Here is a 25,426-nt window from a genome sequence, read left to right on the forward strand (position 1 = left end):
GGTAGATCCATCACCAACCTCCTGCCCAGCTCTCCAGTTCATGTGGTGCATGATATACAGGCCATTTCTGATTCTGTCCCCTAACCTTCAAAGCCTGTGAGTTTTCACTTACCACAGAACACAGTAACCCTCATCCCATGGTATCTTAACAGGGGAAGAGCAGTACAATGCTGGCATCCAACACAGGAATAATAATAAATTTATTACAGTAGAAACAAACAGATAATGTATTAGTTCATGTACAAAATACTGACAGCACTCTGCTGCCTCAGTCAGTGCTTACTAAGTACCCACATTTAAAAACATCCTAAAACTGATGACACCACATGGATTTACAGAGGTCATAGCAATTTCTTGACACTATGGTAAGAGAGCCCAGCTACTCTTTAGGGTTTGCTGCACAATACAGAGAGAGATGGGGCAGGATATAATTGGAGCATCTGATATTTGAAATTTTCCTGCACCGGGAACTTAAGAAGGAGCAACTTAGACACATGGAGAAATATGAAAAATGCATTTAAATTAGAGTTACCTGTGGTAAATGTTTTCATTCAAAGTGCCAACAATAAGGCAGCTGCTGCCTGACTTGAGTGCCCATCACTGTTCAAGGCACGATGGATTAGTTGTCAGTTCTACTCCTGAGATGCTGTTTTTTGCCTTTTTTGTTTAAACAAACTCATGTAGTATAGAAACATTTTCAGTGCACTGCATTAACTCTCACTGGAAGCCTCAGAAAGACTCTTAAAAGAAGAAATGTAGCTACAAACCTGCTGCATTGATTTGTATCACTTGGCCTTTATACTCCCCCCCATCTTTACACACATTTACTGAATTTATAGAAGATGTCAGTGTGCATTTTAGCACCTCTTCTTTCTTATCAGCCTTTCTCTTGGAGTGAGAAACATGGTCCATGCTAACCAAAAACCCTTTATACAAAGTTGCATTTGAAATAAGCTATAAAATACATTTTTTGCTCTGTTTGGTTCCAGATTCCCACCCCCAAGTATAATTATCCAGATTTATCTCACATATTTGAGGGATACCTTAAAAGGATGTAATTTATCCTATCTCTGGGCAAAACCAAGAGTTAAAAAGATTTCCTGCACTCACTGGAAGTTTGCAAGCACATTTGAGTTGCAGCTCATTTATTTCTGGGGCAGTATCAGATCACAAAACATACAGTGTGAAAGAAATACTGGCACTGAGCAAATTTTGAAGCAAATTAGGACATTTTTCCCTACCCCCATCTTATACCAGACTCCCTGATGGAAGTCCACAAATAATTTCTTCTCTAAGAAGACAATAAAAACTCATCCTGAATACAGTCTTGAGAACCATATATACACATTTTGTATATCTGAAAATGCTGGCAGAAGTCCACAGAGGCAGAAGACAGAAAGCATGAAAGCTAAGTCTAACATCAGGTTCTCTACTGAACCTGACAACCTAGAAACAAAACAACATAAGGCTGCTTTCTTCTGCAGTAACCTCCCCACACTGTGGTTTTCCAGTGGCTTGTGGAAGAGGCCAGCTGTTGAGAACTTTTGTGGCTTGATGACTGGGGAGGGGAGGTGTTATGCAGCAGAGAGACAGGCCTGACGGATGCTTTGTGCCCAGGTGTTCAGGAGAGCTGTGACTGAATGCTTGTCTGGCAGCTGCAGCAGTTTTGAAGTCATGTATCGATACACTGACTGCAAAAAGGGATTGGCTGCTGGAGAAAAAAGAGAGAACAGATAAAGGAAGTTGTCATAAAAACATTATTTAAAATATTAATATAAAAGAGCAACATTAGGTGTTCACACTTCCCCACTACTCCCAGTTCACATGCCCAACAAATGTCATGGCAACATCTTCATACCATACTGTCTGGGGTTCTTTATCCACAGAGGGCTCTGATCTGGATAGTCTGCTGGGACACTGAGCTGGAGTGGTGGGACATTTGGAAGATTCTTGTCATCTAAAAGGCAAACACACTTCCATCAGAGCAGGAGCCTTTTTGTGCATAATTGAGCTTGATTTCCAGCCTGTAAACCCCAAGGAGGAACCAGACTGCACATCTCCCCCTTCCTTTTTACCTAGCTTGCATATGAGATGAACTGTGCCATTATTACTGCAGTGTGAAGGGTCCAGGTTCACCAGGAATTTAGGATTTAACCTCGCAACTTCTCCTTGTAAGACATTTGGTATGGTCTGTCTTTCATCCTCTTCATATTTCCTCTTCCGAGGGGAGGCAATGGGGGCCCTGTGTGCGACACACCCACAAAAGGACCAGGTGAAAATATTTCACACGTGAAAGAAGAAAAGCTGCAGGTGCCCCCCACCCACAAACCCATCTGTTTGAACAGCTCCCCAGAGGGATCTGCTGGAGCAGAGCCGGGCCCGCAGCGCGTACGTACGTGATGGGCTGGCCGTGAATGGCCGTCATGGCCGGCATGAACGTGCGGTACAGCGAATGGTTGAACACCGGCGAGCGGATGTTGGCCAGAACAGCATCCAGAAGGGGCTGGCACAAGTACTGCTGCTTGGTAGGGGGCACTGGGGGAGGTGGTGGAGTAGGCTGAAACACAACAGAAACCCCTTTTCCTTTAATCATCAACAAAAATAGAAATATCTGCTGTTGATTCTGAAAAATTTTATAGCGGTGAACTTCCAATGCAAACGATTCTCAAAGCTGCATAGAGTAACATTAAGGGAGGGAGGAAGTAAAGCAAAAAAAAATATCCATATGCAGTATAGGAAGGCTGTCTTGAAATCAGCCACAGTCCAAAGAAAGAATTACTCAAGTCTTGGCACAAAGCACAAGAAATTTAAAGTTCAGTTAAAAGATACATACAGGTGACTTACATGAAGTAAATGCTTGCCCGTTTTTTCCTGTTTTCTTATTTTGTCCAAATTACTTGAAGTTTTAACAGCATGAGTAATAAAAACTGCAAAAATGATCCTGCCAAGTCTTGAGACCTTTTGGAATGAGTTGCTTATCTCTGCTGGCACAAAGCATTACATACCACAGCCATATCATTTTTCAGCTTCTCCAGAGCAATTTCACATTTCTGCAGTGTCTTCAGGGGGCACCTGTGGAAGAGCAGAAATTTCATCTACATCAGCAAGGACCACATGGAGCTGAAGTGTTCCTGCTGAGCCCCAGAGCAACCTCAATGGCAAAAGGGCTGGGGGCTAAAGAACAGATTTCTGAACAGCTGGGGAAACTGGCAGGAAAGTTACCGTTTGGAAGGGTCAGTCAGGATATCTAAGAGACTCTTCATTTTACTCAGGTCCTTCTTCCTGTCTGAAACAGTAAGAGAAACATAAACACTGACTACAAGAATAGCTTCCATTCTTGCAGACAGAAATACAGTATGCTGTCAAAAATGAAAACATGAGCCAGTACTAAAGAAAGTGAAGATTAAAGACCTTTCATCTAGTCCTAAATATATCCAAAGCATAAACTCTGTATGTTTCAAAACCATCAGAAGTAAAAAAAAAAGATAAGAATCTAAGGATAAGGATTTTGCCCACTCCTCACACTAAAATCTTTAGTTAGAAGCAAGAAAGAACAGCTAACTTTCTCTGACATTTTTAATCCCTGGAAAAGAAGTCACCACAAAAGACAAAGTATTGCTTCTTTCAGCAGATAAGAGAGCTGACATAGATAAATGCATGGCCAAATACAGGAAACCTCACCTTCATTTTTATCTATCTTGTTGATCATCCTCCGGAGTGGCTCAATGTATTTTGATAATTGTTTGAGTTTTTCCAGATACTGTTGCTCCTCTGACTGCCCAGAACTGGCTGGACTCATGACAGAATTTGGATTTCCTGGCAAAAAAGGAATTCTGTGTGTCACAGGGTGATAAAAGATACTGCAGAACATTATTCTCACATTTCAGAATCTTGATGTGAAATGTGGCACTCTCAAAATGTAGCTCATGTCAAATATCCAAATCCACAACTGGATGCCCTCCATATTTAAGTGCTTGCCCAACCCTCTAGTCTTTGTGTAGAAATAACATGTTCTATGGGCAGAACAGCAATTCCCACTTAATACAGTTTTTTCTGCAAAGTTCCCAAATTCCATATACCCATTTTCTAGATCTTCATTTTGCCTTCACTCTGATGCCTTAAACACGAAATAAACACAATAAATTCACAGCAGTTTTTGTTAAGTGGGTCCTTTCCTATCTGCAAAGCACACCACACTGGTCTGAGAAGGAGCCAGTTTGTTACCTCCATTCACAGCATCACAAACAGCTTATCCTGGCTGGGAGGGAAGTGCAAAGTGCCAGAGTACACTGGGAAGTGTTCTGGAGCAAAGCAATCCCTGCTGCTGGGATTAAGTGGTTATGTCCTTTACAACTGCACAGTGTCACTGAGGGTCCCTTCCTGTTGGAACTAAGGAATCATCATGCCTCTATAAACTTGCTCCATTAAATTAGGTATCATTCTTTTTTTCAAAGATTGGGGAAGTTAGAAAAACCCATTACATAGTTCAGTGATGAGAAAAGGTTTCAGTTGATTTTGATTTGGGAATCCAGGCAGCTGTGTTATGTGGTATAGGTGACACGTTCACCAGCTGCAGTGCCAGCTGCCAGGTAGAGCTCTTGGAAGTTTACAGTGTGCCAAAAATAACAGGTTTCCCAGGAACAGCCCAAGCCATGGTGTGCAGTACAGCTCTCAGATCACTCACCTGGAGTGTTTAAAGGGCCTGGGGATGGGACACTGAAGTTCTGAGGTGTTCGTGCAGCTGCTGGGCTCTGTGATGGTTGTGGAGATGGACTGGGGAGAAAACTGCTGGGTGATGGAGCAGGGCCAGAGCTGAAAAATAACCATAAATGAAACCTGCCAGAATCTGCCAAGAGAGGATCATCAGCCTGTAAGCAGATATGGTTTTAGTAAGCATCATTATGGCAGTCTGTAGTTATGCCCTGGTGAGATTTCATACACAGATTCTTTATGGAAAATGTGAGTTTTCAGAGTGAATTCAACACCATCTCACCTGTGCACCCAGTGGAGTTGGTATTAAAATTCATTCACTTCAGTAAGGTTATTGAATGTTTCTGAGAACCTCCCACTTATGAACAGAGGTGCTCAGAAGCTGCAGTGTGGCTCACCTGACATTTGAGTTTGGCTGAGAAGTTGGCTGGCCTGGCTGAGGAGATGGCTGTGGCTGTGGTGGGGGAGGCATGGACTGGGGTGTCTGAGCTTGCTGGACAGGAGATGGGGATGACATCATGGTAATATTGTTCTGGCTGACCTGGAATGTGCAAAAAGGTACCATCAATAACAACAAAAGGGAGCAGAGGATGGGAACCTAACTAAAAGGCTTTACCTGTGCAGAGAAGTGTATCCTCAGGCCTACAAGAAATGAAAGCATTAGTTTCCTTTTCCCCCATAAGGACACTCCCACCTGTATCACTCTTGAAGCTCTCAGGGCAGGAAATCTTATCAACTTCAGGAGAAACAATCATTAAAACTGCACATAACTTGAATTAACTGTATAATAATTATTTTTCACTGCCCAAACCATCATGTTGCAATTAAAATGTTGGAAGTGCCACGTGAAAAACCTGTACTTCAATAGAACAGGAAGCAAAGACATTTCCCACTTAATAATTAGGAGTCAAAACCCCCTCCTTATTTAGACATTTTAATTACAGTCTTCAAAGGTCTGTCAGACTCAACTGCAGCTTCTCAACTGGTTTTCTTTAGGAAGAAGGAAGAAAAAATTAGATAAGCCAAATCACCAACATCTCGTTTAAATATTGAGTTCTGAAAATCTGTGTGGAGATAGAAACTCCAAACTGAAGGCTGGGTGGGAAAAAGTGAAGTAGCTTTCTGACTTTTGGAGAATGATGAGGTGTGCCTAAAGGACAAAAAGGCAAGTCAGAGCATTTCCAGAACAGCACCAAACTCTGGGTAACAACTAAGTCTATTCTGTACACTCTACAGTGCCAGAGCCAGATGAACACTAAAATTTGAGCAACTTCTCACATTTGTTCTAATACACATTTTTCCCCTTAATCACTTAAAACCAAACAAGAAAACCTGTGCAATGGCAGAGGCATGGGATAGTAATGCACATATTAAGTGATCATGTATAAGGCACGTGCAGAGTTGTTATGGCTTGAGGCTATAAATAAGTACATACAAAGATAAGTGGAATTAGCCTGCAGAGGCAATATATTGTGGCTTACTAACCCATGTGTCCATTCTGTAAGTCACTAATTAGCAACCTTGAATTAACAACTCTTCCCCCCAGACTAAATCATTTTTAAGCAAAGGTTCCAGTAAATCCACAAGTCCCAGGCACATCAGAGGCACTGGAAACTGGTTCTGCCCTTCTCTCTCTTGTTAAATATCCATCTAAATAATCCAACTGTATGCAGAGGACATGATATTTAGCACAGAGAAAAGTATTGCATTGTCTACTTTTGCATGGACACACTGACTCCAACAGGACATGCTTTGTTTGGTAAATCACATTGCAGGGTCACACTCCCTCCAAAAAAGGGCACAAACAATCCCCAGCTCAGTGTAAAACTACTAAGCTTGAAGGGACAAGTTTATCACCCATTACAGGATATATTCAAAATCAAATGCAGACTGACATACTATAATTTTTTTTCAAACTTCAGTAGCCCCAGTACCTTTGCAACCTCTCACACACAGCTAATACATAGAACAAGTGAGGCTGAAATGATACAGCATCTTCCCTTTCTCCATAATCAACAATTCCTGAGCCTGTTCTTACTGGGTTCCAAAGGAGGTGCATTCTTTAACAGCATGTCTCTCCTCAACAGCTGGAAAAGCAGAGTTTGCCTCCTGCAGCTGCAGGCAGCTCACCATGCTTGGAAGGAAACTAGGATGGACACTGCAAAAAGCATTCCCTGATTCTTCACAAGTCTATTTCATGTGCTATTACACAGTAAGTGATTTAGAACTTATCCATATGGATACTGCACCCATTTTTCATCAATTCCACCTGGAGTGGTTCATCAATTCCTGAAAATCAGGCCCCTGTTAAGTGTCTTAAGTTGGTTGAAAAAATGACTTCTGAACACTAAATCCTTGTGTTTTGGGAAGGAAGGAAAGAGAAAGATTTCATTAGGTTTTCTTCCAGATTTAAGTTTCTGTGTGTAATTCAGCACCAAGGACATTACTGACATTAATTTACAAATGCTGCAGAAAAATGAAGAAAAGGATATGCAGCATTTACTGTGCACCTAACTGGATGAATTTAATTTTTTTTCACTCCCCCTCCCCATTGAAATACATGCACAGGCAAACAATTTCTTCCTTTCCAGGCTTGCTCTCTGCCAGCTTCATTTCAGAACAGCAAAGGCCAATGTCTAACAGTAAGCAAAATGGTGATGTTTGCAAAAATATGAATTCAGAAGTGTGCAATTCTGAACTTACTGCCTTGCTTTTCTTCAACAGCAGCTCATTTGCTACATAATAATTTCTGATGTCTTTCTACAGAACAGATTTAAAGATGATTTCAGATTTAGGTTTCTATATTGTTTGCAGGATGTGGATTAGGATTTTAACAATTTAATAAAATTTCAATTTCTAGGGAATGCTCTTTGCAGCTGACTCTGAGTAAAAAGAAGCCTTAAAAAAACCCAACCAAACAAACACACCACAAAAGACAAAAATTTCCTCCTCTCTGGAACTTTAACTCCATTGAATTCATTCAGCTCCAGAGTTAAACCATGGTTATTGATCATTTGTTTACCCTGCATCTTCAGCAGATACAAGGAAGTCCAACTACATCCTTTTTCACAGAGGGATATGAATTTCTGCACATAAAAGGATGTCCATGGACAGCTACTACAGCCCACTGAGCATGAATTTGCTCTGTGACTCTGCAGTGACCTGATCATGACACCATACCCTAATTTTCTGAAGTCTTGCCCAAAAGGTATTTAGGCTTGTATGATAGAAGTTTGCATTTACATCCATTAAATCAAAGCTATTCTTAGTGTTCAGAGCACACTGTCCTGGAAGACAAACCCAGCTATGAGTTCTAGCTCCACTTTGCTGAGTCTCAGGCACAGAAAAGCACTCAGAAGATGAGGCTGGTAAGGGCTCTCAGTTCTAACTCTCTTGCAAATTAAAACACCAGGTGATTGTGGAATAAAACCTCATATCAGTAATTTTTTGTTTTGTTTTGTTTGCAAAGACTGTAAGAAGCAAAAAACCCCAACCAAACAAATAAACTCACTGGAGAATCAAATGAATCTTGTACAAAAGGCCAGACTGTTTTGTCATATGGGATAAAAATAAATACCACAAGGTATTGTATCACATCCTCCTGTTGAAAAGCATTCTTCAGTGCAATACCAGGATTCTTTTCTAGAGAGAAAATACACCCTGAACTACCTATCACCACATCTAAATGGATTTTAATACACAGTCCAGGAGAGGACCAGCTCTTAAATGAGTCATTCATAACCACATACCTGCTACAGCCCTTAGCTCCTGTTGGGAACAGCTGCAAGGGCTCTGATGACAAGGAAGTTACACCCCACAAACAGCAGTTTAGCATTTTATAAGATTAAGAGCTGTAAAAGACAACATTTCTAATTTCTAATTTACCTAGAACCTGAACAAAATATTTTGGCAGACAATACTAGAGATTCATGCTGGCCCAGAGCTGTCAGGTATGTGGCAGGTCAGACTGGCTCCAGAACATGTTTCCAGCCACCAGTAAGCCTCACTCACTCACCCAGCACCTGCTTCTGAGCCATTTTCACTACAATCATTGCTCGTGAAAAATTTCTCTTCTTCTGCTGCTTTGACCAGTTGCTCAGCCTTCTATCTCCATGACTTTCACAATCCCTGGCAAGCTACTGAAAACACTTCCTGCTGAGCAGTTCCCTTGGTGTCAGAAATCAAAGCTCCTCAGTGCTGAGAGATCAACTATTGCACTGAATGCTTGAACTAGGAGTCTTTTGGTATTAATTAGAAGCAAATTTAATATTTAAATACCCATGGGAATACTGTGGATCAGATACTGTGGATATTTCAGATGGGAGATGATTATCTCAGTATCTATTAACTGCTACAGTGACCAGAGCACAAAGCAAATTCCCCTCTGACTCCAGAGCTATGGCTGGGGTTTGTGTCAGTTAACAGATGCACAGTCCTGGATTGGAATGACCATTCATCTTCAAGCAGAAATGACAACACATGTCTTTGCTAGGACTGCAGAATCTTTCTGGTCACTGTCAGTTCCTTTGCAAACTCCTGAAAAGGAATGAAGTGCTCTGACCTGATGCCTTTTCCAGCAACAGCTGGATAGGAGCTGCCAGCCTGCCTGCACTGATGCAGGTACAAGTGGAATCCTTCTGGCAGCTCCTCCTACATGACCATGAAAGAAAAGAACAGCTCAAGTTTCTCTGGGTCCCTGGCACCATGCCAAGGAGCTGCTCAAACTGAAACGAGCCAAGTTTACCAACAACACAAGAAGCACCTGCACAGAGCATGAACAGACACCAAGCACAGTCCTGGACACAACTCAGCCAGGTTATGCTGCAGTGCTGACTTGCAGCACTCAGAATGCACACTCGTGGAGTGTGGACCTTTAATTTGAGACTTGAAACAATTCTGAACATGGAAAAGTTTTAAATGTTAAAATAAAGATCTACCCCACTTTAAAAATACTTTATTTGATATCCCAAGCTCTCAGAAAACCTATTAAAAATGGAAAAGGATCCATAAAATCACAACCTAAACAGACCAACACCCTGAGTAACACCAGCAAGTTCATTGTTTGATGCAAAAGGTGCCCTTGCTGGAAAGGCAGAGACCCATGCAGTGAAACTGTGCACAAGTGCTGACAATGTGCTGTGAGCCAGTAAATACCTGTGGCATTTGCTGTCCGCCCAAGGGCATGGAGCTTGGTGCTGTAGCAGACACCGCGGTGGAGGGCGGGAACCGTGGTCTGATTTGCATCCCACCTCGGGCCATAGGTGCGGTGATCATCTTTGAGGACAGAGGGACAACAGACAAAAGTAATCGCAAAACAAGAAATGCAGTGCACTGGCAGGATGAGAAGCACATGCAGCCTCCAGGAACTGGGCAGGGGGAGCATGAAGGGCAGGTTAGTGAGCTTTTCTCTAAAGGTTAACCTAAGGGGCTGCCTTGCAAACCTAACTCCTTATACTCCTGTTTCACAGAGCACCTATCAACTCCTGAGAGAGCTGATATGCACATTCAGATTCATGTGCCAGGGTGGGACTATCCTGTCATCTCCATGAAGGGCCTTTCCTAATTTTTTTCTGACATCAGGAAGTACTCTAACTCTAACTCTAACTCTAACTCTAACTCTAACTCTAACTCTAACTCTAACTCTAACTCTAACTCTAACTCTAGGAAATACCTAAGATTGCTGTCAGGAACACTCCATATCAGCAGCTCTGTAATGTCTCAGGTTTCTGATGTGCTTTCCCCCACTGTGGGCTCTCAGGGTTTAGCAGAGCTGGCCAATGCCCCCCCTGTTACAGCACATTTTGTCAGACAGTTCAACAGCAGCTGTCAGTGAGCAGCTCCACAGTGAGCAGATTTCACACCAGCCTAACCTATGCCAGTACAACAATGCCAAAAACAACAAAAAGGACTTCCAGGTTTGAAAAATTTATTTCCTTTCTTTTATAACCCAAAAGTATATACAGTCAAATACACCTTAATGACTGTAATTTTGAGAAATACCTATTCCTCTACTACTAAGGCATGCTAAGTTATTCTGAGTCCATGATTTTGCTCAAGTCTATTAATTCTTTTTGATTCTTCAGCTGTATAGAATGAGCACACTCTAAAGAACAATCATTTAGGATAAATTATAAAGGTTAGCATTAGAATCAATTTTTATTTTAAAACAGAATTAGGGCTATGCAGTGTCCAAAAGTACCTTTCAGAATCATCAGCCTGCACGCCACACAGATTTAATTTTTTATACCTGCATAGCCCTCTACTACTTAAAATTTAATATTACACCAAATACTGAGAATTTACAACAAATACAGCATGTATTTTTGGCAGCATTCAGGCAGCTTTGGCAGATTCACTTATCAGTAAAAGAGCTTCTGTTTGGGATTTCAACTATCTACAGTAAAGTTCTCTGGGCTACCCTTCTTTCCTAGCCTACACAATCCTAACTAACCTAAGAGATAATGTAATCTCCTTCCTGTAAATGGTTTGGGGAACTCCTGCTTGATGTTTATGTAAATGGACTGAAGCAGCCAGCAACACATCTCTAGAGAGTCAAAGAATGCATGTGCTTACAATTGTTAAAAATAAATAAAATTAAATACAACATAGCAAGACTGAAAAAGGAAAGCAATAACTGATAAAGGAAATAGTGTCAAATTCAGCACAGCTGTTAGTTGACAACATCAGAGCAATGCAGTCCCTTTCCATCCAGACAAAGAGGGATGGTCAGAGACAGGATTTCAGAGGGGGAACAGATGAGAGTGCCTCAGACATCACACACACATGCACACGTGCACACACAGCATGCACAGCACACACAACAACCCAGCACTGCCACGAAGCACAGGATGCTACAAAGTGCACTGGAGAGCTACAGTATCAACATGAGAGCTGGTGAAGCAACATAACCCTAACAAAACCAAAAAAAAAAAGGGGGAACTTGCTGGGGGAGGGGTGGGTGGGGGGAAATATCCTTTCAGGTACAATCACCCCATCTTAGACCCTCGTGAATGCACACACATCTCTGGGGTGTGTGGAATCCCAGCCATGTTTTGGTGACCCACATGTCCCATCTTGGCCATGGTTCTGAAGCCACACCACCAAAGTGGGAAGATTTAGATTGCTTCCACTGAGGCAAAGGAAATTAGAAGAATATTCACAGGTTAAGTGTCTGGCAAACCACTGAACACCAGCATGACAAACTCCAACTCAAAGGCTTTCAGCTGTTTATAGTATTGTGGTTGGTCAAGCTAGTGCATACACTTTTGGGTTAGGGTTTTTGTATTTTTTTTTTAAATGTGTTCTTTGGAAAGGAAATACATGTATAAAATATCACCAATTCCACTCTCTTAACAAAAATAATTTATTTTCCCCCATTCTCCAGCTCATTTATATTTACAAACCCCGTGACCCTTTCACAAAGGAGTCAGGAAAGGGGGCTCCAAAGCAATATGCCCATAAAGGAGTTATTCTTCTTGTAAAATAAGATCACACCAGAAATGTTTAAGTACTTTTGGAAAAGATTTTAACAGAACACATATCTTCCTCCACAAGTGAAACTGATTCTCACAAGTAAAATTATAGACCCTGTTAATTGAGATAAATCAGACAGCAGGAAGGCAATCTCCCTCCAAAGTAAGCTACAAACCCCATTATTTGATAAAAATGAAGTGGAATAGAACAAATAGAATCCAGAACCTGTATCTTTCTTTTATCTAACATCCAAACATTCAGCATTCCATAAATACTCAGCTTCTGGTGAGCACATGTACATACAGGGCCACTGCCAGTGCACTAAAGGCAGCTCAGATTTTCAACCAGCATCAGCCACTCTGCATTCTGAGCACCTGAAGGAATTGCACCAGAACAGAGACTTTACTAATACTGAACTGCAGTTGATTACAGATCTTTTTCCTTGGTGCATTTTGTGTAGCATGGACACTGCTATGAGTTTCCCTGTGAGCTACATGCTCACAAGGACTAGGGCAGGATAACTTTGATCCCTGCAGTGTCTTTGTAACTTCAGGGAACTCCACATGAATCCATGTTTAAACCTGGGACTGCTTTTACTTTTATGTAGGAAGGATTCACAGAAACTTCATGGAAAAGGGAAAATGCAGACATAGCAAGCAAAATTCCCCTTAAAGATTAAGTTTAAATGTAGCAAGCAAAGATTAGAATAGGGTTTGTTTATAAAAAAAGCTTCCCTGAACCAAATAAAGCAATCAAGGCAGATTTATTAAAAATGCTGATGCTACTGAAAAAGGTACTAAATAGAAAGCAAAAATCTGGTCTTAAAAGAGACTTCTTATAAAGAAAATCCTTATACACTCTCAACACTGAAGCTGCATTGTAATATCATATACAGCCACAATCTTAAAAGTATTATATTAAGAAAATATTTAGACAAGTACAAGAAACCCATTTAGTTACTGGACTTCATAGTGGTAGGTGAATTGTAGTAGACTCATCTTGCAATGGCATGAACATAAGTGGAGTAAAGCCCTTATGTGGAATATTCCAAACTCCATATGTGGTAGATAAAGAGCAAAATAAAGTTTACTACATGGACTGGATAAATCTGCAATGCAAAACTGGCTGTCAACCATGTTATCACCCAAAGCTTTTCAAATGCACTGTGCTGTTAAGCCACTGGCACATGAAGTTTAGCACCACTAAAGTTAGTAACAAGAAAAACTGTCAGTCAGTCTAAGTCCCTGAAGCTCCCACCTGGAAATTATTTAAGAAACAAACAAGTTTTAATTCACATTTCAACTGTAGGAAGAGAATTCTGCATTGCTGCCAGTACTGTCCCAACTGTACTTACCACTGCTCTTTTACATCCTGTGTTACATTGGCTCAAGCCAAAGGAGCAATTCAGAAACAGAACTTGGCCACAACAACAAGGATGTGGCCATGTGAGAGTTACCATGGTACAAGACACTACCCCAGATCCAAGTCTGGGAGATGCACATTGAAGAAGCAATTGCTATCACAGTCCATACAAAAAACTTGTGACTGAATCCATAAAATTACTTGTGCACTGAATGGAAAATGGTGCTTGAAAAGCATGGAATGTCTGGGTATACAGAAGGAATTCTGCCATTAGTCCTAGTCAGCCTCATTTCATTTGTCTGCCTCTCTCTTCCTCTGCAGAGTGGTGACATTTGTACTTACCCATGTCTGTAAAATACCTCAGTATGAAAGACCATAGAGGTAAGTCACAAAAGACTTTCATATTCTTGTGGAAAACAGGATAAGAGGTTCAGCTCAAGCCATTCCCCAGTTTTTTTCCCCATGTCTCCTTCATACCAGACACACATCAAGAAACAACCACTGGGGCTGCAGGTGTATTGCAGCATAAGAAAACCATGTTAGACAACAAGCTTTCACCCAGCACTTTTCTCTTTTTAAAGTAACTCTGCACTTGTGACACACGCCATTTGTTCTTCACAATCCACATCCAGAACAAGAGCATCTAGATCTACTGCCCATTTCACTCAGAAGAAGAATGAAAGGTGAAAGGACTGAAAGGGGAGTGCAGAGAGATTTCATAGTCTATACTATTTTTTTATAGTCAATACATGAAGATGGAAGGTAAATCACATGTGATTAAAGATAGCAGGCAAAGATTCACAGTACAGAAATCAGTTTACACAACAAAGCAGTGACCTAAGAGAGTTCAATGAAAGAAGAGGTACCAACAGTCAGACTTGTAGTGTGCCCACAGGAGACCATCTTACTCATGTGCATTCCTGTGTCATACAGGCAACACTCGTTCCTACTTGGGACACAGAACATGCACAGAGAGGTTGGCAATGAAATCCTGCCTCTGACTCCAGGCAAAGGAGAACCAGCAGAGAAGACCACATCCCCTTTAGAGAGGGGATGAGCAGTGTCAGACTCCCATCAGAAACCACCAGAAACCCAACTCCATGCTCATCTCTGGCATGCACTTGCCACAGGCCTGTGACCTGTGCCACTGGCCCCTGGGCCCTTACCTGCCCTGAAGCTCCCATCTGAGCAGCCTGGGCCTGAGCTGCTTGCACTGCTGCTGCTGCCTGCTGCTGCTGCTGCTGGACCAGCTGAGCTCTTACCTACAGGATGAGAACAGAACCCAAAGTGAGCACACTTACCTGAGTAGTATCAACTGCATTGACTGTGCTCATTAAAAGGCAGCTGGAGACAACACCAACCTCACAAACTAAAGTTTTTGAGGTTTTTGTGAAAACAAGTTCCCATGTTCAAGACATTTAGAATAGTTTTCCCACAGACTGCACACCCAATTCAACAACTCCTTGCCCCTATTATCAGATCTTATATATAAAAATAATAGATACTTTAATTTTTTGTAAGCCTACCAATGACCAGCACTGCCAATGTTTATATATTCATTACATCTGTCAGTGTGACAATCATGGGATTTAACTACTCCTAGTTAGCTGGTAGGAGCACAAAGTGGGGGTATCAACTCATCCATTTCCAAAATGTGGCTGACACTTCATTCCTCCCCAGTAAGTTCCAAAGAAAAACTTTGGCTCAACAGCAACCTATGGAGCCCAGGTAAAAATGATTGTAACACTTCAAAAAGTTGCACCATTTAGAATATGACCCAGCAAGAGATTTAACAGAGTAAAACTTGCCCACCTTCTCTTCAAGGCAGGAAAAATGAGCATATTGAATAAACTGTGACCAAAACCTCCCAACATGGCAGCAGAAGCAAAGCCAGTATATGGTAGAGAGCTAACACTGGCTGCAGTCTAAAACACATCAAGGTACTTGCTCATATTCTAGAAAAGCAAATGGCACAGAGGCAATTTTTCTTTAACCAGAGTATGTTTCTTTTTCTTTTTTTACTTCTCCATTCAAGAGTGAGACAATAAATTATTTTTAAATATTAGCTGCATTAATGGTTTTCACAGATTTCCAGAACTCCTTAGGTACAAAACTGTTCTCTACTGGCAGGCCCAGATATAAACCTTTAAACACCCTCTACTCATAACTTGGTAACTGCAGAGCTCTTAACAAGTTATGGTTTTCCTATTTCACCATTAGCAAAAGTCAGATATGTTTTTTTATTTCTCTAGGTGGCCTTAATGAATCAGCAATCAGCTGGTCACTGGCCCTTACCTGCATAGCTTTTAACTGCTGTGGTGTGAGAGTAACAGGCATAACCTGACCAGGAATTTGTCCTGAGATTGCCTGAGGCTGAGACACCATGGGCTGGGGCTGAGGCTGGGACTGTGGTGGAAGTTGAGACTGTTGTGCCTGAGCAACCTGTTGTTGTTGTTGCTGCTGCTGCTGTTGCTGCTGCTGTTGCTGCTGCATCTGTTGCATCTGCTGTTGCATGACTTGCTGAGGTGGCTGCTGCTGTATCTGCTGTTGTGGTATCTGCTGCTGCTGTTGCTGCTGCTGCTGTTGCTGCTGCTGTGCCTGCATGACCTGTGCTGCCTGCAGCTGCTGCATTTGAGCAATCCGCTGGAGCTGCTGCTGCTGCTGCTGCTGCTGCATCTGAGAAGCAGGAAAAGCCAGGATGTCAAAGCTTCCAGCAATGTGACAGCAGACTTACTTTCACAAACCAAAAGTAAACAGAATCCTAATAATCAGATTGATGTTTTAAGTCCAAAGGGGAAGCCCAACCTATTTATCCACTCATCCCTCACATATCACAACCCTAAATGGTGCTATAGCCTGCAATTCCACATTATAAACTTTCCTGTAACTTTTAAAAGCAAAGGTGAACTCCATCAGTTTCTCTTGTACAAATGGGCTCAGATACAGTTTTCCAAATGTAATTACCCCTTAGCAAAAACTGCACAGGAATATAACAGCTGAAGTTCCATCACCTGCTTTTCTACCTAAGGACAATATATATATCTATATATACATGTGTATATACACTCTTTTAGAGTGGCAGCACATTATTCACACAATGACAAAATAGTCACTATTGCTAGAGTAATTCAAGTGCTGCTCTTTCCCAATTTCTGTCAAAATGAAAGACAATCCTGGCATTTATAAAAAGAAAGAGACAAAGATTTTAATTCCCTATTGCTATGACAAAAGCAAGCAACAAAACATCTGTGAAGCCTTTCCTCTAGCATTTAATACACTGCTGTCAATTAACTTGACAGTCTAGCCTGAAGCCCTACCCTAAAGTGGAAACATGTTAGTAACAGGCAGAGCTGATACTTCCACACAAGCCAAGCCCCACCTGACAAGTCACCCATCACCACATTTGCCATCATAGCTGTTTGTCATCACCTGCTGTTGGTTTTGCTGCTGCTGCATCTGCAGTTTCAGCATGTGCTGCTGCTGCTGCTGGACAGCCTGCAACTGCTGCTGTTGCTGCTGCTGCTGCTGCACCACTGCAGCAGCTGCTGCCTGCTGCTGCTGCACCTGGAACTGCTGCTGCATGGCTGACTGCTGGGCCTGGAACTGCTGCTGCTGCTGCAGGGCCACCTGCTGCTGCTGGAATTGCTGCTGCTGCTGCTGTTGCTGCTGGGCTATCTGCTGAAGCTGAAGCTGGGCTAAAGAGAAGACAGACTGCACTTAAAACACAATACCCAAACAATCTGAGATTAATTAATGTCCTTCTTTAGCTGTATATATTTTTGCTTTTTCAAATGAATGGGGCACATTAACAGCAGAATTAATTACACTTTGTACTACCAACTTGCAATTCACTCTGCCTCTATTGAGTCAGCAACCTAAGTAAAGAGAGTAAAAATGTGCAGGAAGAAATATGCATTGAGGTCACCAGCAGGAAGCACAGTACCATGGAAAACACAGGTGAGCTCTACAAAAAGTGTTCTGAATCTGCCATTATGAAAGCAGAACTTGCTCCTATGACAGCTACACTTTGTTTGCTATACTAAGGAAGACACTTCTTCAATTATTCAATTAGGTAGCAGTATTTGAAATCAATTCTTTCCCCAGTTCACTTGGCTGATTTAGCCAGATGTATGACATCTCTTCAGCACCTTTTCCTTGGGGAAAGGACTTCTTACTGAAAAGTTGATCTAACAACTTCAGTGCTTGAAGCAAACTGAACACTTACTCTGCTGAGTAGCTGTAGAGACACCAGGCATCCCATGAGGGGCCATTCCTGAGGTTCCAGGAGGCTGCTGCTGCCCTGGGAGACTCATCTGCTGTGCCATAGGACCAAGGCCTGCCATGCCAGCCATTGGTGCTCCCTGAGCTCGGGAAGCCATGCCCATCCCAGGCGCCCCTGCCGTGGGACCCCCCGTCAGATTCTGCAGGGCGTTCATCGGATCTGCAAAGGAAACAGGCACTGAGATGCACCAGCCATGCACCACCCTCTGCTCTCCAGCATCCACCCTCTGATCTGGCAACTTCAGACCATCACTAGGCCAATACTGTGACAAACCCAGATTCACTGCCCTGCCTGTGAAACAAGGCTTCCAGCACATCTCTGCCTCTCTGCAAACAGAGATGATTGAAAGTGGTCCAGTGTGAAGTTCCTCACAGATTTTAAATACATCAGAGAAAAGGAACTCATTAGCCATCTCCAATGTCAAAACAAGATGCCAACAAAACTCCATGAAGATATAAAGCTCTTAACCCCCAAAACCACAAGAGTCCCACTGTGGATCTTCCTCAAGTCAGAGAAGCAATGCTCAGACTAGAGGATGTACTTTGCTATACAGCTCCCCCTCTAACATCACTGTTATTATGCACTGAATAAATTCAATGCCTTTCAAGACAGTTTTCATAATTTGAACCCTGGGCACACAGCAAAGTGAAGTTAAAGAGAAAAAGACAATCCTAGAGGTCAAAACACAACAGGGTGCAGAAGCAATATTAACCAGGTACAGAACACACACCACCTTTTTCTTAAGAATATTTATAAAATAATTCCCAGCAGTCTAGACAGCATGTTAATCAATCACAGACTGCATATCTGCCCTATAGAGGGATAAAACCACAGGGCCATTCTATGTCCCTTACACCCACTGAATTAGCACAGAGGCACAAGCCAGGATCAGATCCAAGCTCACCAAATGGCCCCATAAAACACCTGAGGAAGCCACAGCTCCAGGCAACAGGCAGGAACCTGGGCTGCTCAGCAGATTATTTTCAGTCACTCTTGTGCTTCCATGAATCTTAGTGCTGTAAGCTAACAAAAGTACAAACAGGGCAACAAACAAGTCTGCTGTGTTACATCCAAAGCACTGTCACCCTCATCACTGAACAACTCCAGGACTCTCCTGCCTCCCTTTCTTTACTCCAGCAGCATTTAATACCCCACCTAGGGAATACACAGATGCTTTATTCTTAGTACAGCACAGCCCTGATTTCTGTTCTATTTAGAAATGTAGAGTACAGGGGAAGGAAGAAAACAACAGAAAAGGAACTCTTACCACTGACTGAAGCTTGAGATTTCTTATTGTCTGCAAAAGTAAAAACAATTAATCATCTTTGCTAATATTGTCACATTGACCCTTTGGATATACTCTACAAGAAACATATTCATATCATAATTTAAAAAAATAAATAAAACCACTATCTGCTCTCTAATAAAATACATTAACATGTACTAGCTCTAATAAAATACAATAACCTAAGCCAATTTAATAATCAGAATGCTATATAAAAATGGAAAGAAGGCAAAGATACAGGAAAAATTAAGAAGGAAGAAAAGTAGCAAGTTTAAAATAATTTCTCAAAAACTTTTCAATTATAGATGATGTGTAAAAGAAACAGTATTTATAAATTAGGCATGCATACTACAGGAAGATTTCTAAAGTAACTTGTTAATCACACAAAGAAGCCCTAGATTTATGTTTTGATTTTTTGTTTTTTTTGGGGTTTTTTGGGGGGGGGTTGTGGTTTTTTTAATGAGGATTCAATGAGAAATCATGATTGAAAAGAAAAGAAAACCAAAACTAAAAAATTACTTACGAATATCTCGGAAATGGATAATAAGTCTGGCCACAAGAGAAAGATATTCCTCCTAGAGGTGAAAAATGAATATTTTAGCATAAGGAATGAAACCAGAATAATCTCTGCTTTCTGGTTCTTCAGTACTCTTCCCAACATACTGGATTTTACTTTACAATGTGTGTGGGCTTTTCAGGGCAGTTCACTTCCAAGAAACAGCCTGTTTATTAACCAGGAATATTTTTACTAATACGTCATTGTGGTTGATGGTACAAGAATGCCAAGAAACCACAAAACTCACAGGAAAGAACTTCCCTGACAGCTACACTAACAGGACCACAATTTACAAACATTATAAACCAACTACTGTATTTTCCACTTCTTATCCACTATAATTCCTTTTTCAGAAGGACAGAACCTGCTTACATGGCACAATGAATTATTTAAGTCCTTGAATTCTGTCATATTTGCACTATAGTAACTCTTTTTAAAGCAAAATTCATATTACAAATACAAGCAAATTAATAACTTGGAAAACTAACATGACAGAAGTGTCAGAAGTGAAAAGACAAATATTCTTTGAAATATTTTCTTAGTGTGCTTCATAATTTGTAGGAAGTTACAGATGCAGAACTTCTTGCTTCCCCTCAAGGTAAAAGAAGCAGCACAAATAAATTGAAATTTCAAACAACTCTGTATTCTTACACAGGCTTTGCTATTTCTCCAATTTGTTGCAAACTTCTTTTGACACTCAATAACTTCTGGAAACAAATAGAGATTTACCCTTGTTTTGGCCTTCATAAACACATGGCTCTCCATATCTTTGCTGGATTTATTATGAGCAACACCAGCTTTCCTCATAGCTTCATCACTAAAAAAAAAAAGAAAAAAACAAGGTTGGGTATTAATTGAGGGCATTGCAAAATACTTCCTGTAGCTAGAAAGGTTTGTGAAACAGCTTTTTACCCTTCTCTTATTTATAGATTAAAAACAAACAAAAACCCAAATATCCATCACCACAAAAACAAAAAAACAAACAAACAAACAAAAAAAAAAAACCAAAAAAAAAACAACAAGAAAAAAAAACCCCAAACCAAACCACCACCACACATTACTTAAAACTGACACCCTTTTAAGTTTCTTCAAATAATGGAGAAAAAAAGCCAACTAATTTCTAAAAGGCAACACAAATATTCTTTGCAGAAATTCAAGACCAACTGCTAAACGAGTCATTATTTTATTGCCTGATGTATTATTTTGACAAAATACCAGGACTTGTTTATTTGAGCAAAGCTGAATGACAGGATTAATGTAATCCACGTTTGGCAAACAGTGAGATGAGCTTCCCAGCATCAGGATTTTCCAAAAGAATCCTCTAAACATAAGGTGGAATAATAGAACCAAACAAAACAAGGTTGCCTAAAGGCACAGAGGCTTAAGCAGAGGGTGAGGACAATGAGTGGGAGCATTGCTGAGGGACAGAGGAGGGGAAAGGAATGGGCACCCTCAGCACATCAAAGAGCAGCAACCAATTCAACCATGGAACACGAAAAAATAGGCATCCTAAAACGAGGAGTTCAGCCAGGTGAAGCCCTCCTCCAATCCCCTAGGCACTGTCATTCTCAGAAACTTCCCTGCAAAACCTGCTCTTTTTTAAAGCAGCCTGGCAGTTACAGTCCAAATTCCATAAACAAGTCATCAGGAAATGCTTTCACTTTGTAATTAACATCTCAGAAAGTTATTTCTCAGTGACTGCCATTGCATGAGCAGCTACCCTCCATTAAATACACATCAGGGCAGTGACCCCTGGAAGTTTCAGCCACTCTGAAGAGGAACTACTGCTTTTTCCCCCTGGATTTCCACCACCTCCCATGCAACAGGAATGGTGCTTGCACCAAAGTAAACTGGTTCAGCTTTGGGAATTAACTCAGTGACAGTCTCAGAAGAGAAGAGCAGATGCTACAACCTTAAAATGCACAACTCACACCCTTACCTGGCAAACCAGCAGCTCTCAGCTAAACTGCTGCAGTCTTTAACACACATCACAGTGGAACCTCAAGGGAACCTGTTTGTGGGGTCTGGCAGCCACCAGAACAATGCTGCTTATACATGAAACTTATTTAATGTGAGGCAGAATCTGAACATAATGCACAGTAAGTATTCTTCCATGGGCAAACAAGCCTTGAAGTGAACTGCTCACAGAGGAGCTCTGCTGTGGAGGAAGAAGCTATATCCAATTCTCTATGAACAAGTCCCTTATTTCACATTCTCTTTTTTGGAAAGGCTGCTTCTAAATCCACACTACTCTGAATCCTCCTTAACTTTCCAGTCCCAGTACAATGACAATGCCCTTCATGTTGAGAGTACTGAAAACTGAGCAGACAAAAAGAGAAGACAAAGATTGCACAGAAAGGCAAATAAAGAAAGTAACATATAAGTGGCACTTAGTGGATGTGATAGAGACAGTGATCAATATGGTATCAGGAGCTTGAAAAAATCCAGAGCAAAGAAATTATCTGCTTTTATATGGATCATTTCCTCTTGACATTATAGAACATGAAAGATCTATTATTGTGACTACATCTGCATTACTGAAAAAGCCACTCCAAGCTCTCCATGTGCTATCTGCTAGCATTCCAATAAAGGTTAAAACTAGGAAGAAACAAAAACACACAACTTGTTCCTTGTTCACATATTTAACTGCAAACAACATAAAAACAGTTACATTAAAAGACTAGGGAATCCAGCTAGAAGAGTCATAGCTTTAGCACAGACACATTGCCTGCAGAACACTCAACTCTACAAAATTTTAGGAACTAGATGGTACCAATCAATTCAACCTTCATCAGCCCTGTAAGCACCTAGTAAATGTATCATTAATAAATGTGCACTAAAAATGTGCATTTCTATTTCATGCAGAACACTCAGAGTTGTGGTTTCACAAGATGAAGCGTTCAACACCAACACCAGCTTCAGGAATTCCCCCTCCAGTCTCAAGAAGCTTGTTTCCAGCCCAAATATGTGCAACCTCTCACTCAGGCTAACTGGTCTAACAGAAAAATCTTGCAGAACATGTTCTCCCTCAAAACTGCCCCAGCTCCCTAGCCAGTCCACACCATGACTCTGTGAACCAGCTGTCACAGTGAAACACCAGGACAAGGCAGCTCAACTTGAGTTACATCCCATTCCCACACTCAGCACAATTCCCTTCTAACACAGCCTCAAAGCAGCTCAGGGCAGGAGCAGGACACAACCACAGACTGAGTTTACAGCCCAGACCAGGTCTGTGCTTCAGGCAACACCAACATCTACAAACATATTAAGAAAAGGCCTTTAAGAAAAGGGAGAGTCCCAAGGCATCAGTGTGTACTGGCTCTCTGTAAGGGCCACAGTAAAATGGTGCCCTGCAAGCTAAAGTGTATTTCCACACTCCCACATCACTGCTGACTCCTGGAACACCCTGGGAGAAGCCAAAGCTGCTTCTCAGCCTCAGCCCTTGGAGCTCAGGCTTCCTCAATCTTGCAACAGTATGGAAGTTCTGCTTAGGCCTGCAGTCACACAGAACCCAGTACTGCAAGAGGCTTCTCAGGACATCAAAACCACCATTCCCAAAATTGTCCACAACCAAATCATGCACATGGAGCACTGACACATTCCTCAGGATACTCACTGCCCACACTGAAATGGTCAATCACATAACAAAGGTCCTGGAAAACAAAGTCAAAACCCAGAAAACTTAAATTCAGTGTTGTAATGAAAACCCAAGTATGGAACTGCCACATGAGACAGCTACATCCAGCAGCTACAAAGAGGCACTCAGAATGAGATATGGGAATGGCTTCATGCTTTCAATGTTCAACACCAAGTGCTAACATTCATGTTGACAAATCTCACTTCTTGGCTGCAGGGTGAACTGGAAGATATACATGCATCTAAGATTTTATTTCCCTAACTGCTCAGAACAATCTTCCCACAAATTACAAAAACTTTCAGATGATTCACCAGATATTTAATTACCTCCCTCTTCCACCTACTGGGTCAGCCTCTAATGACAAAACTGAGAGCTTCTGGAAAGAAATTGGAACTTGTTGCATACAGAGCTCAAGCTTTTTAGCAAGTACATTGCTTTTATTTCTCATCCAACAAACTCTGCTTCTGGCTAACTTCAACTTAATCCCAAGTGCCTTGAAACCAGGCCAGGCTGTTTTCAGGTATCTAACACATAATAACTGCTTTAAAAACTCTGCTGCAGTCACTGTAATGACTCATCCCAGTCACCCCAGTATCAGTTTTGCTTGCTTTCTAAACGAGGCCATGAATACAAATATCTGATCCACACTGTAAAACTGCATGGAGTGCAAGGAAGTGCCAAAAAAAGACTGTCTCTATACCTGTAATAAAATGCACATGAGTCATAGAGAGACATCTGTGCACTTGTGTAAAACAAAATATACAGAGGGCATTTATTGCAAGTTTAGGATTACTGTCATCTCTTCATTTAGCATTAATCTTAAAGATTTCTTGGTCAGTAGCAGTCATTTTTTAATCTCTTGCTGCACACTTCCATTGAAACATTTATGAGCATTGTTTGCTGCTCAGAGAACAACATTCCAGTTTGCAGGGCAAATACAAACTCCAAGGTTTATTGTGTTAGGTTTGCATGTGCTTACTCATGTTTATTTCCTTAAAGCTATGCTGCATTCAAGGGCACTTTTGTTTGCTTGTTTTGACAAAGCAGTAGAAGAACAGGAGAAGAAATAAGGGAATAATCTGACAAGATTAATGACTTTATTAATGACTTTACAGAATGTTTAGAAAGTGAAACATCTGTTGTGAGCAGCAAGAGAGCCTGCATGGCTCTGACAGACAAACACCATCATACTTCTTCAATGAATACTACAATAGTTTAATTCTGGAAATTCTGGAACAGCACCCTAATTGTAGTAAACCCACAAACACTCAAACTACTTATATGTCATTAAATATTTCAGATATTGACTGTTAAAATCAACAAGGGAATATCAAGCCTCCCAAATATACATGGATTAGCACTCCAACATTACTTTAGAAATGAACAGTGCATTCACCTCTGTGCTCACCACCTTGCACAGGGCAGGAGAGCCTTCTGAAAATAGAAAAAGCCTGCAGAGCAGCAAAGAGTTCAAGGAAAGAAATTGTTTCACAAAGGAAAACTGAAAAGGCAACAAGTTGAACCTCCCATTAAATCACCAGCACCTTTATTTCTTATGTGCCCCCAAAAGGCAGATGTAAGCCCAGAACAGTGATATTCATAGGGCTGAATATGCCAAACTTCACATCACGGACACTGACAGAATCAAAGCCCTAAAACAGACGGTGTCACGCAGCTTAGGAAGCCGGTATTGCTGGAGAAAGGAAAGCGAAAGAGAAGGACGATTGGGAAAATTAAGTCGAAGAACAGTCCTGGTTGCCCCCGCACAGGCTCTGAGCAAACCCCGGTAACGAGGCCCCCTCAGGAGAGCGACCAGCGGGATGGGTACGAGCCCGGCCGCCAGGGGAGCCCGGAGGAGCGGCACGGCCGGGACACGGCCCTGCGCGGCCTACCCGGCACTGAGCCCGCGGCCCTCACTCACATCTGGCTGACGAGCTTCTGGCGGAAGTTGGTGCTGCGCCAGTCGGTCTCGGGCCCGGTCACGTCCATGGCCGCCACCGGAGCGCGCCCCGCCGCCGCCTCCCGCCGCTGCCCCGGGCCTGCCTCCGCCGGAACCGCCGCTCCGCCGCTTCCGGCGCGCGAGGGATGGCGGGAAATGGAGTCCCGGCGTGCGCCCAGCCA

General features: G+C 41.8%; 1 protein-coding gene across 4 annotated transcripts; it reads right to left on the reverse strand.

Annotated features, from left to right (window-relative positions):
• Positions 1 to 171: 171 nt before the first annotated feature.
• Positions 172 to 25,390, reverse strand: MED15 (mediator complex subunit 15). Of its 4 annotated transcripts, none has more exons than XM_056504105.1 (18): positions 25,227 to 25,390; positions 20,398 to 20,485; positions 19,636 to 19,687; positions 19,095 to 19,124; positions 17,771 to 17,986; positions 16,975 to 17,240; positions 15,841 to 16,221; positions 14,712 to 14,807; positions 9,865 to 9,984; positions 5,109 to 5,251; positions 4,685 to 4,812; positions 3,682 to 3,816; positions 3,223 to 3,286; positions 3,006 to 3,072; positions 2,397 to 2,557; positions 2,076 to 2,242; positions 1,859 to 1,957; positions 172 to 1,708 (listed from the first exon to the last, which is right to left on the reverse strand). In XM_056504105.1, exons 1-18 carry the CDS (start codon positions 25,292 to 25,294, stop codon positions 1,575 to 1,577), a joined length of 2,415 nt encoding a protein of 804 aa, XP_056360080.1. In that variant the 5' UTR covers positions 25,295 to 25,390; the 3' UTR covers positions 172 to 1,574. The 4 variants fall into 4 exon arrangements, with proteins under 4 accessions (XP_056360080.1, XP_056360079.1, XP_056360083.1 ...); XM_056504104.1 differs by having other exon boundaries at positions 172 to 1,711; XM_056504108.1 differs by lacking the exon at positions 9,865 to 9,984.
• Between the last annotated feature and the right edge of the window lie 36 nt (positions 25,391 to 25,426).

The sequence above is a fragment of the Oenanthe melanoleuca genome, chromosome 15, assembly GCF_029582105.1.
Source record: "Oenanthe melanoleuca isolate GR-GAL-2019-014 chromosome 15, OMel1.0, whole genome shotgun sequence".
Taxonomy (NCBI): domain Eukaryota; kingdom Metazoa; phylum Chordata; class Aves; order Passeriformes; family Muscicapidae; genus Oenanthe; species Oenanthe melanoleuca.